Source organism: Bidens hawaiensis, unplaced genomic scaffold (genome assembly GCF_021521415.1).
Source record: "Bidens hawaiensis isolate Kalapana, Puna unplaced genomic scaffold, B.hawaiensis_p1.1 tig00063757_1, whole genome shotgun sequence".
Taxonomy (NCBI): domain Eukaryota; kingdom Viridiplantae; phylum Streptophyta; class Magnoliopsida; order Asterales; family Asteraceae; genus Bidens; species Bidens hawaiensis.
In genome coordinates, this window is record NW_027501405.1 from 9437 (window position 1) to 22189 (window position 12753).

Below are 12753 nucleotides of genomic sequence, written 5' to 3' on the forward strand. Positions count from 1 at the left end.
TAAAAATATAATATTTTTTATTTTATATAAATATATGTAGTTATATGAAAATAATATTATAAGTACCTAAATAATTTATATGATAAATATATTATTATCAATATAAATAGAAGAAATAAACATTTAATATATAACTAAACAAGTCAATCACGAGCTTGAAAAACTATTACTAATTCAAACTGGAGCTTAAATATCATGATTAAAACAAGTCGGGCTTAAGCTCGAATGCTTTTAAACTAAACTGAGTTAAGCTTGAGCTAACTAGCTAAGCTTGTTTACACTTTTTATACACACTCAAAAAGGTATTATACTTACTATTATAGTATATCTCTAAATCAAAAATATATTGGACCAAGTAGGCAAGTAGGTCCATCATCAAATGAAACAATCAATCAATCAATAATACTCAGTGAAGTCCCACCAATAGCATAGCTATAAGTAGGGTCCGGGAATGTTGGAATATAGGCACACCGTACCTCTATCCACATGGATAAAGAGATGGCTTCCAGAGAGACCCTCAGCTCTAAAGTACATGTGTATGAAACAATACAGAGGAAATCAGAGTTCGACAGTAATAATAATAATTATTATTATTATGTAGAGAAAATATTATTATGGTGCGTGACTAAAATAAGGTAAATAGAAGCCATAAGGTATTCCTTTCTCCCTAAAAATCCTTAACTTTAATTCTACTTCTCCAAGAATTCTTATCCTCAACCATGTCCTCGGAGAGGTTTAGGTCCATCATCAAATGAAACAAAACTTTTATTTCATTCAACAAAAAATAAACAAAAGCGAGTCGCGTTTGACTTAAACTTCAGACAAACGAGACCCGCATTTGCCTAGGAAACGACACAACCGATTTTGTACCAAACATTCATTGTATATGTAAATATGTAGCTATAGCTACATAATCAATAATCAATAAACAATTAAACATCACTCCATATGGATGAAAAAAAACAAACACACACTCAAATGCACACATTTAATATGATAAATTTTAGATGTTTAAGGGGCCTAACCTCCTTATTGAACTACTAAGACTGTTACTTCTTATTGGTGGCTGTTGAATGTTGAAATCAGAATACATATATGTGAAAAACTTATCAACAAGATCTTGATACATGGGACTTGTGAGTAGAGAATAATAATGTATCACCTCTTCAATATCCATAACATGTTCTTCATCTTTCACATCCATCATCTCCAACTCCTTCATTTTTTTCTCCAATGTATTCGTTTGATTAACACTGTCTACATGTTTAGAACATCCGACATCTTTTTGTTCGTCAATGCTAATATTGACTATTGGTTTGTGATCTTGGTTTGATTCGACGTCGTGTTGTTGTGAAAGTTTGAGGCTTTCGTTGGTGGTATTGGTGTTATCGGTGTCCCATTGCTCGCAGAATTCTTTGTAGAAGGTGTCTAGATGTTGCATTTTTGGATTGTTGATGGAGAATAGAGTCAAAGATGGAGCTTTGGATAGCTTTTTGTATCCTCCGAAGACGAAGGATTTGAAGGTTTGGATTGTTTTGTGGAAGAAAGTTTTCGTTTTGCGTATGGTTTTTCTGATCAGCATTTGTATGTATTTTCTTAGTCTATCCTTGAAGTTTTGTTTATAGAGAGAGAGAGGAGATGAAAGAATTGATATTTATGGTGACAACACGAGATTTTAGAATGTTATTTAATCCTAAAGGCGGAAATTCGACATCTTATCATCAACGAGTAAAAAGAAAATTTAGTTGAAAAAGAAAGGGGCCGGGTTATCTTTTTGACTTGAAAACATTCTGACCCGTTACGCTAGTTCAAAAGAGAACGGGCTAGGTTATCTATTTTGACCAGAAAACATTCAGACCCGTTACGCTAGTTAAAAAGACGGGCCAGGTTATCTATTTTGACCAGAAAACAGTCTGACCCGTTACGCTAGTTAAAAAAAACGGGTCAGGTTATCTATTTTGACTCAAAAACATTCTGACCCGTTACGCTAGTTAAAAGGAAAACGGGCCAGTTTATCTATTTTGACCAAAAAACATTCTGACCCGTTACCCTAGTTAATTATAAAACGAGGTAGATTATCTGTTTCAGCCCGAAAACATTCTGGCCCGTTATCCAAGCAAAAGATTAAACGGGTCAGATTATCTATTTTGCCCCGAAAACATTCTGACCCGTTACTCTAGTTAAAAAAACGGGCCAAGAATATCTATTTTGACCCATAAAGATTCTGGCCCGTTATCCAAGCAAAAGACTAAACGAGTCAGATTATCTATTTTGCCCCGAAAACATTCTGACCCATTACTCTAGTTAAAAAAGGAAAACGGGCCAGAATATCTATTTCAACCCGAAAACATTCTGACCCGTCATCCAATATTCAATTAAGATAATTATTGTTTAAACTACAAGATTGATGTCGAATGTATTTCAAATCGCAGCAAGTTTGAAATTTCAAAACACAAACGGAAATCTTTTACTGGGGCAAGAGGGATTTAGTTTCTTTTTGTTTGCACACTGATAAAAAGTAGTGTGTATGAATTGTGATAGTGTAAAGATATAAAATGGAATATATTTTTAAATTTTAAAGAGAAAAAAAGGATGTGTAATGATAATGTACACTTGAATATTTGACCATATGTTGTCAAAAGTGCATTTGCCACTGATTAAGGAGCAAAGTTAAAGATGTAGGGTACATTCTAAAATTCATTCTCATGTTTTGAGTCTCTCTAGCCAAATTTGGCTCCATTTGCAATAGTATGTCTCACAATAAATTTATTTATTTGATTAAAAACACAGGGCGGGTCGTTGGGTGCAAACGAGCTGAACTGCTCGCGAGCAACTCGAGATCGGTGTAAAAAGCTCGAAGAAGCCAAGCCCAAGCCTCAAATAAAGCTCGTTTAGTTATCGCGCCTGAGCTCGAGTCTTGTATGGGAAGCTCGTTTAGGCTCGTTGAGCCTTAACAATGCATTTTGTAGTTTTAACTCTTTAGTACTATGTTTTGATTTCACACTACACGGCCGAGCTTTGGCTCGTTTAAGGTACTACACGAGCTCAAGCCAAGCTTTGGCTCGTTTATAAGGTTAATCTCAATATATATAAAAAAAATTAAAAACATATATAAATTAATTATTTAATTATTAAATAATCAACGAGGCAAGCCCGAGTCGATCTTTACAAAAGATCTCGAAACAAGCCGAGTGGCCGAGCATGAGCTTGAAAAACGACTCGCTAGCCGAACTCGAGCATCAAAAAAAGAGCTCTAAAAGAGCCAAGCTTAGGCTCGTTTATAAGGTTATTCTCAATATATATAAATAAATTAAAAACGTATATAATTTAATTATTTAATTATTAAATAATCAACGAGACAAGCCCGAGTCGATCTTTACAAAAGATCTCGAAACAAGCTGAGCATGAGCTTGTAAAACGACTCGCGAGCCGAGCTCGAGCTTCAAAAAAAGAGCCGAGCTGGAGCCTAGTGAGCTTGTGCTCGGCTCGTTTACACCCCTAGCGGGCCGTTTGATACAGTACCAATTTAAGTAGATAACCGTGAGACCACAACACATATTATAAAACGGTTATGCAACTGCGTAGCTACCTCTCTCTTTCCCACTATATATATAATTTTCTACTTAAAGCTGGTTCTGTATTTAACATTTTAACACGCACCAACGGTTGGTTGCTATGATGTATTACTAAAAGTAAATTATTAATCTTGAAACAAATGAAGAAAGGTACTTTGCACTCATTGTATTTATTAGGGGCTTAGCTGTATGGACCCTTCAACAATCTTCAAATAAAGTGGTACCAGTGTGTTGGTGAAAAGGAAGATAATTGAACAGAACGCATTGAAAGCAAGGCATATGTGAGTCTGAAACATGCAACTTCATTATAGAAGGTTAATTACAACCAAATGTAACTTACTTTATATTTTTTTATATATCTAAGTAAGAAAAGCTTTTTTTTTATTCTACTATATGTAACATAATTTTTTTGAGGCAGCTCTATAGAATAATAACCAAGTTTTGAAACTGTTTCAATCAAGTCACTCATAAAATATTTTGTTCCAATCAGGTCACTAAAGATTTCTTTTTGTTCTAATATTTTACCTGGATAGCAGGTCATATGGGTTTTTTTATTTTTAAATAGTTTGACATTGCAGAACATTTTTTTTAAAATTGAAAAAAAAAATAATTGTGAAAAATTGAAAAAAAAAATGGAAAATAATAAAAAAAATCTTTTTTTTTTGTGTGTGCAATTTTCCAGTTTTTTTTTCTGTGAAAAATTGCAAAAAAAAATAATATGGAAAATTGCAACAAAAAAAACTGGAAAATTAAAAAAAATCTTCATTTTTATTATTATTATTATTTTATAGAGTAATCCCTTTTTTTATTTTGTACCATTTTATACAAGTGGCATTACACAGCAGTGCTAAACAAAATAAATAATCTTTTCTTACATACAATTATAACAATGAAAAATACATAACTTTTCAGTGTAAACAAGCTGGGAAATGCATATGTAACAAGAGATGAAATTCAAATAATATAAGAATGACACGAAAACAGGTATCAAATATTTTGAGTTATCATTTAGAAAGTTGATTTCACTACACAAATGTATATCTAAATATCTACCGGCTAAAGTGACTTACTTTTGTGAAAAATTTAAAGAATTGATGAAGCAACCGGTGGACCTCTCCATAACTACTGGTTTTTGACACAAGACGGTTTTTAATCCAATTTGGAAGCTTGTTTGTCGGGTGATAGAAGCTCTTTTTTGTAGCATCGGACGTGTAACGTGTGTCTACCAACAAGATTGCTGCATAATCATTAATATGCCTGATTGCTCGACCTGATAAACAAAAAACCATCAATATGACAAAAAACAAAATATGTACAATGAATAATAATTTTCTTAAAAAAAATTATATGCATACCGATTGACTGATTTACGGCTTTCGTGCAAAGATTTTCATAATACTCTCTGCCTCTATTCTTGCAACTTCTTAAAACCTCAAATCCTGCTTGAGTATCTCCACTAAAGCATGTAACATTCGAATCTTTTTTCGAGTCACCAATACGGTCAATATGTTTGACCCGTTCCATCAACTCGATATCAGACGGGCTTGGGTATGGCAGCCCAACCATGACTATACATCGGCCCAGCCCATCACTAAAATTAATACCTTCTGAAATCTTTCCTCCAACTACAGCAAGAATCACAGCACCATTATTTGTATCAACTGATTCTTTATATTCTTTTAAAACAATTTCAACTTCTGTGGTTTTTCTCGGCTCTTTGAATACACGTTTCTTCTTCATAATCCTACCAAGGGTCCCGGAAGCTTTCCATGCGTCGTAAACAGATTCTTCATAATCAAATGAAGAGAAGAAGACAATGATACCTTGTGGAACTACTGTTACTAGATTACAAAGTAAAAGGCCTAACTCGTTAACCTATAATATTATTAAAGTTAACATGTGTTAGTAATGTTACAAATGCATAAAAACAGTAAAAAAAAAAAAAACTTCTGTGTTAGTAATGTTTTTTTTTGAACGAGGACTACAGATGAAACATTTTAGTTTTTTTACTTTTTTTGTTATTGATTTATACTTTGAGTTATAATTTTTTTTTTAAAGGTTTTGATCTTAATAGAAAACCCCTTAAAAAAGTTCAAAAATAAACAAAAAAATCATAACTCAAAATTTAAATCAAAAACAAAAAAACTTCCTACCCAAACCAAAACAACCATTTTTTTAATTAAACTGTTCCGACCATAGCCCGTTTCAACCCATGACCCGTTCGACCCAACCCAACCCATTTGCAACCCCTAATTACTGACCGTGGATGATGTACTTCTAGAGCTATAGCTGAAATCAAAAGATTGACCCGAAGGCCCGGTTGAAACAGAAATAGGTAAAATATTGTCTGATGAGATTATATGACCACACGAGAAGAAATGCAGCTGATCTGGCGGTAACCATGGAAAGAGTCGAACTCGTGTTTCTTCGATCGGTTGGAGGGTCCCACCAGCCAATACAACAGCATGTGCTTCATTAACAATCTATAAACGGTTCAATTATTCAAAACCAACATTATTTAAAATTCAAAGTTAAATTTTATAACACAGAATACGACATTTTTACAAACCTCGTGAAAGATCTTTTCACCGGTGAGCATAATATACTTTAGATATCCGCCTTGTTGTCCAGATTCTGTTGGTTTTTTTCTTGAGATTATTATCCTCCCGTCACTATCTTGATTCGTTAGCGAGAGTAATATTCCAGCTAACGCACGAAACGCTGATAAAATGCTTGTAGTGTCATTTTGTATGCTAATTGTTTTATCTCCATATCCACTAACCTAAGTGACAAATATATAAAATCATAAGCAACTATGCAAATAATAGATATTAATCACTAATCACAAAAGGGTAGAAACTAGAAAGTTACTCACCTTGTGAATCATATTACTGTCTTTAATATACAGCAGCAGCTTCACTAAATTTATGTTGTCGATGTTGAGAGAAAACACGAACTCATTGATGCACATAGAACACTCCGAGCCACTAGAGTTTACTAAATTAAAATCATCCTTGTTGCATAAAGTTTGTATAAACGCACGAGTGAGTATCATTAACGTTTGAATGTGTCTTCTATTTCCTGGTCCTAAAAGGTTGTGAAACCGTTGAAAGTATCCCTCTAAACAAGAATTAACAACTTCCAACTGTAACACGAAACCACAAAACAAAGTCGGTTACTTTTTTATGCAATTAACGGTATTATAATATAGCTGCTAAAAGTTACGCGTTTTACCTGAGATAAAGTAACTTTTGAGTCATACATGCTAATGAGCGAGTCAGCAAGGTTATGAGCTTCATCTATGATAACAACACTATTTTTCAAGCTTAAACCGAGTGATTCCCGTGAAGATTTAGAAAGAAGAGATTGATAAGGAAGAACCACAAGATCAGCTGAAGGAACCATGCTTCTAGAACCGTAATATGGACAAGTTCCTAAATTGCCCCCAACACGAACAAGATCTTCAATATCTAACGGGCCTTCATCAGTCATTTCGTTTCTAAACTGCTTTTGTAGCTTATTTTTACTAAGCATTGGGCATCCATTTGCAGCCTTTGTTTCGCGTTTTCTTCCCCCCACACCTGAATTCTAAAAACCAACATTAGAAAATAAAATTTGCCATTATTTGAATAAAAATTTAATATAGTTTCTTATTCCTAATGCATAGCAAAGATTCAGTTATACCTTCTTTTTAGAAACTTGGCTTTTCTTATTCTTTTGAAGATCCAAACATCGCTCGTTAATAAGAGTCGAGTTCCCAAGCTTCGAAACATCTGCGAAATTTTAACCCAATAAATTTAATTGTGTATTCATTTAACATCAATAAGCAAAATAATAATAATACATTTTACCTTCATTAATGCAGAAGTTTTTCCTAGACCCCAAACATGCAATCTTTATCTCATTAGCAAAAACCGTCTTCTTCAATTCCTTAACAAACTGCGATAACTGTGAATGAGTTCTACAAAAACAAATTTTAAAATCTGCTTCTTCTTGATCACTAAACTCTTTATCCTCATCATCACTCGAAGACGAACCGCAGCATATTCCACCGCTTTTTCGCTTACTTGATCCATTCTTTTCGTCCCCACACACATACTCTTCCACCAGAAACTCTTTATCATCTAACTTCTCTGCGTCACTTTTCACTCTCATATTATTATGTTCCAAGTCACCTTCGATTTCTCTAAACTGATTAAACAAATCCCGAAAACTCTCCTCAATTTCGGTCTCGTCGCGTTTTTTATTACTAAATCCGTATCTTTTCTTCGCCTTAACCTTCTTCTTTGGACTTTCAACCTCTTTATTCACAAAGCTGTTCCTTAACCAATCAGGTTCGTAATCGTCATCTAACTCGCCATGATCTCCAGTCGTTTCGTTCTGATCCGTATCGCCTGAACTGTTGGTATTTTGACTTTGCTTTCGATCGGAAAGCCACTGCAGCGCGCTACAGATTATACTTAAGGTTTTTCCTGTCCCTGTTCATGTCCCAATCGACAATCAAACCAAATAACACATAATCACTACTTTGAATAGGTAGCTTATATATTATAGACCACGACTCAGTACAATTAGAGATGGACTCGAACTCCTAGTTAGACAATAAATAAAGCCCACACGTTTATCTACTAGAGGTGCAAACGAGCCAAGCCGCTCGTGAGCTACTCGAGATCGGCTCGCTAAAAGCTCGAATCGAGCTGAGCTTAAATTAGCTCAAGCCTGAGCTCGAGCCTAAAAACAAGCTTGTTTTAAAATCCACCAAAGCCAGAGCATAAAAACAAGCTTTCTTAACAAATGAGACCAATCCCGAGCCTAAAAATAAGATTGTTTAACAAACAAGCCTGAGCCCGAGCCTAAAAATAAGCTTCTTAAACAAACAATCCCGAGCTCGGCCTAAAGATAATATTGTTTAACAAACAAGCCCAAGCATGAGCCAGTGAGCCTAAATATAAGCTTGTTTAACAAACAACCCGAGCCCGAGCTCAAGCCTAAAAATAAGCTTGTTTAATAAATGAGCCCGAACCTAAAAATAAGCTTGTTTACTTAACGAGTCCTAGCCTAAAAATAAGCTTGTTTAAATAACAAGCCCGAACGTAAAAATAAGCTTGCTTAATTAACTATTCTGAACCTAAAAATAAGTTTGTGTAATAAACGATCCCGAGCGTAAAAATAAGCTTGTTTAATTAACAAGCCCGAGCGAAAAATAAGCTTGTTTAATAAACGAGTCTGATCCCAAGCCTAAAAAAAGCTTTTTCGATAAACGAGCAAGAGCCCGAGCCTCACTTAATGAACTCGAGCCGGCTCGGGAGCTTAAATGAGCATATTCTTTAAATAAAACTCATTTAACTTCAAACAATAATACCTGTTGGGCTTTCGAGCATGGCGATTCCACCTTTATCGAAGGAATCGTAAAGAGCATTCATGAAATCAATTTGAATCGAGTATGGTTCTTTATATAGAAAACCCCCAAATTTCTTCTTCTGCTGCTTCTTCATTTCGCCTCCAATTTCTTCACTCTGTGCCATTGAACACATCTTCCCGCCAAAATTTGACAACCAACAACACTTCTTATAGTTGAAGATTTGGGCTTTTTTGTGTTCCTGTTGATTCACTTGGGCTTAAAAGGCCCATATTAATATATGCCATAATAAGCCCATAAATAGAGAGACAGTGATTATAGTCTACACACAATTTATTTTATTTCTAAACTAATCATGTTTATCTTTTGATTTGTTAATCCATCTACTTGACTTCTTCTATTTAAACTGATTTGTGAGTCTGCCCCGATAATAATACTATTATGTCGTACTATTGAAGATTCGGCCAAAATGTAGACTTCCAAGGAAATAAAAAAAATGGATTTACTTTCTTTTAGTATTTCAGCCAAATACCTTGCCTTCTCGGTACTCAATCAAATCCTCTTCGTTAACGATTGAATTCAGTACGGCCCGTGAGTAGATTCTCGAGCTCGGCTCGTTTACTATTTACTAATTATTTTTTTTTGTATTTATAATTATTTATATATATTTTTTTTTTCAATTACAATTTTATGTATAAAACAATATATATTATATAGTTATTTTTTCATAACATTATATATATATATTAATTAATAATTATTAAATATATAATAAAAAATTATATAAATGGCAGACTTGTTTAGGCCCACGAGTCGGCTCAAGCTCGATAAGTAAAGCTCGGGCTTAGGATCGTTTATTAAACTAGCTTACTTTTAGGCTTGAACTCAGGCTCGGACTCAATTAAGCTCGGCTTGATCGAGCTTTTTCACGAGCCGGTTTAAAATAACTCGCGAGCAGCTCGACTCATTTGCACCCCTAAATGGACCCGACTTCAAGGTACTTAACTGTTCTCAACTTGATAGAAAAAGACTGTCTTGATTAAACAAACCAAAATTAAAGGCAACTACTTGACTGTTTTTTTTGTGTCTGGTTCCTTTCATCATAATGGAAGTTAAATGCTCTCACCAAGTCACTACTGAAATGCATAATAATAAGTTGCCTTTATTTTTAAATTAATGGAACCACATATAATTGATTTAAACCGATCATTTTATTTGAAACTCCAAAATAGCTTGATAATTTAAGTAGAGCAAATATGAAAACATAACTTTATCATGATAATATTAATAACTAATAAATGTCTTTAATTTTGACATTGTTGGTCGTTTGAACCCACTAGTATTTTTATAAGCTTTGTTTTGGAATATTGTTGACGTGGTCAACTGAGAGACATTGATTTGCTAATGTTAATAAAATAAAAAAATCATGATAATAATGGGCATATAATAATACATTTTGGAATTTATAAACTTGGTCGTTTTACTTTTTTTTTGTCCTTTCTATTTTACACATGAATATTTTTCTAGCAGTCTATTTTTGAGTTTGTTTATATTTACTTTTTGAGTATTTGTTTTTTTATCGAACTAAAACTTTTATTTTATAAACAACCGAAAACCGTCAGAACCAAAACATTAAAGGGCAACCTCCATAACCCGAAGAGCTGCCCAAAAAAAACGAAAAATTACATTAAAGCAGAGTTACACCAACTAGACTGAAGAAACACTAAATGACCCCGGCAGATTACGGATAATCTTAGGGTTAAGTAGATGTTTCTCACGCGGGTTAGGTCCGGCAAAGATGGTTATTCTTCTCGACCTGCAAAACAGACACCGTGAGCTCGTCACTGAGAAGGGGGGGTTCCTCCTTGTGACCACCCTCCGGCGTGAGAATCAGACTAGATTGCTCTGAATATAAGTGTATATTGAGAGAAATAGCTAGAGAAGATAAGATGATATATGATGATCATACCGTTCCAAGGTGTTGGAGTATTTATAGCCGAATGTAGGTTTCCAAGCAGGTACGGCCAGCTGTATATAATATTCCTTTTCCACCAACTACGGGCTACGTACGTGCCACGATGGGAGTTGGTGGGTAGGCAGCGGCTGATAGTGACATTTTGTACCGGAGCGTGCTCCTCCTCGTACTATTGTCGGTGAGCTGTCACCATGTGATTGGTTCATGGGCTGCTTTGGTCAGATCTTGTCTATTTTGTCCATACCTTGGCAGGTATAGTACAAAAGATCTTCCAGAAGCGTACGGACTGGCTCTTTTGGGCGGGAATATTCCCGCCTTGCTCATTCTTTCCTCAGGTGACATTGCTGAAGTATAAGAGTTAGTGTCTTACGCGTGTAGCCATACTGTTAGTGCGGGTAGCCTTCCCTCTTGGCTTGTACCCACAGCTGCGGGAACAGGTAGGGTACTGTACCAAGGGAGGCTTTCCTGCGGGAACAGCTGGCTTACTGCGTGTAAGGTCTTCATCTCTGAGCATGGTGGGTCCTGCAGAACCAGCTGATCTTTGCGCAGACGTACCTCTTCAAGGTGTGTCTTGCGGGTCCAACTGGGCTTTGCGGGGACCTACCTCTTCAAGTCCCCCCAGTCCATTGTTCTTCTCATGAATTGTTATGAGGTGAACTTTTGGACTTTAAGAAAGGGGTTTTAAAGAGGGGTTTTTGTTTTGAGGTTTTCCGTGGGGATTCTTCCCGCAGTTTTCCTAATGTCACTTGCAGAAATTCCCGTCTTTTCTGCCTGATCTTTGGTTATGATGCGGGTAGGTGTTTAACCTCTTCGCAAGTCGGGAGCGTTGAGTTTCATTTGTATAGATTCTTCACGAGGTTTTGGTAGTTTTGGACATAGTGATCAGTTATGTTAAACCACCAATTCCACCTTGAAGCTTCAAACAATCTAGTTCTCAACGTTCCGGCCATGCGGAGGTGTTATTTTTCTTTGCGCAAGCATGGCCCATAAGATCCTTCTTGGGTTCAATTCCCTGCAAGTGCTGAGTATGTGAAGGGTTTCGCCTTGACACTGTACCCGCACTTGTCTTACGGTTCCTTGTTTTCCAAAGTATCTTGGCTTCAATTCCCTGCAAGTGCTAAGTACGTGAAGGGTTTCGCCTTGACACTGTACCCGCCCTTGTCTTACGGTTTCTTGTTTTCCAATGTAAGGGGGTATATTCCCTCTTATTTTTGAATCTTTCTGAAATTCGAAGAGTTAGGACAGTCCAAACGGCTGAAGGGACGTTGGCGTCTTCTGACGGTTTCAGGACGTGCAGGAAGTTATGACGACGTGACAGCATGTGGTCAATCAGGATGCTTTTTCAGGCGCGTGGGCGCGAGTTTCATGTCACGCGCCATTCTGACACCTGTTGCCAGCTTGCTTTATCCACGTGTCGCCGTTTCATTGCACCTGCGCTCTCTCTCTCTCCTCCGCATTAAATTCATCGCATTCATTGCGATGAGTATATAAGGGGGTAGAGGGTGCATCTTATCTCATACCTTCACTTCACTCTTCTTCTTCTAAGCGATTTCAGGCGAATACTCATCTTTTCCGTCGAGCATTCTCCTGAAATCGCTCTCTTTACCATATAAAAAATGTCTTCTTCTACTCATGATCCCGAAGTAAACGTCGAGGAGTCCGATGTATACCTCGAGAACCCGACGTCCACGTCTGATAAGGACGATAAGAGTACTGCTGGTGAGTGCCAGTGTACTCTTTCTGTCGATTTGTACCACTATATCGTCAAGAAGTTCATGCTCGAGCCTTATAAGCCTGAGTTTCCGGAGCCCCACCAGACGGTGTACGATGCCCCTAAGGGCAAG

The 12753-nt window shown here is 36.1% G+C and overlaps 2 protein-coding genes across 2 annotated transcripts; both read right to left on the minus strand.

Annotated features, from left to right (window-relative positions):
• Positions 1 to 1003: 1003 nt before the first annotated feature.
• On the minus strand, positions 1004 to 1441 carry LOC143604034 (uncharacterized). The gene has a single exon (XM_077080638.1). It carries the CDS (start codon positions 1439 to 1441, stop codon positions 1004 to 1006), a length of 438 nt encoding a protein of 145 aa, XP_076936753.1.
• Positions 1442 to 4624: 3183 nt separating this feature from the next.
• Positions 4625 to 9100, minus strand: LOC143604030 (uncharacterized). Its single transcript, XM_077080632.1, has 9 exons — positions 8938 to 9100; positions 7427 to 8053; positions 7260 to 7348; positions 6810 to 7163; positions 6451 to 6720; positions 6145 to 6357; positions 5837 to 6058; positions 4892 to 5450; positions 4625 to 4845 (listed from the first exon to the last, which is right to left on the minus strand). Exons 1-9 carry the CDS (start codon positions 9098 to 9100, stop codon positions 4625 to 4627), a joined length of 2718 nt encoding a protein of 905 aa, XP_076936747.1.
• Between the last annotated feature and the right edge of the window lie 3653 nt (positions 9101 to 12753).

What these genes read in the sequence shown, in the direction of transcription:
- LOC143604034 (XM_077080638.1), bottom strand. Translation starts at nt 1,441, where the DNA reads ATGCAACATCTAGACACCTTCTACAAAGAATTCTGCGAGCAATGGGAC.
- LOC143604030 (XM_077080632.1), bottom strand. Translation starts at nt 9,100, where the DNA reads ATGGCACAGAGTGAAGAAATTGGAGGCGAAATGAAGAAGCAGCAGAAG. An exon ending in GCCAAGTTTCTAAAAAGAAG is followed by an intron (nt 7,164 to 7,259) that starts GTATAACTGAAT and finishes GTTGGTTTTTAG; the next exon opens with AATTCAGGTGTGGGGGGAAG. An exon ending in CAAAAGTTACTTTATCTCAG is followed by an intron (nt 6,721 to 6,809) that starts GTAAAACGCGTA and finishes TTCGTGTTACAG; the next exon opens with TTGGAAGTTGTTAATTCTTG.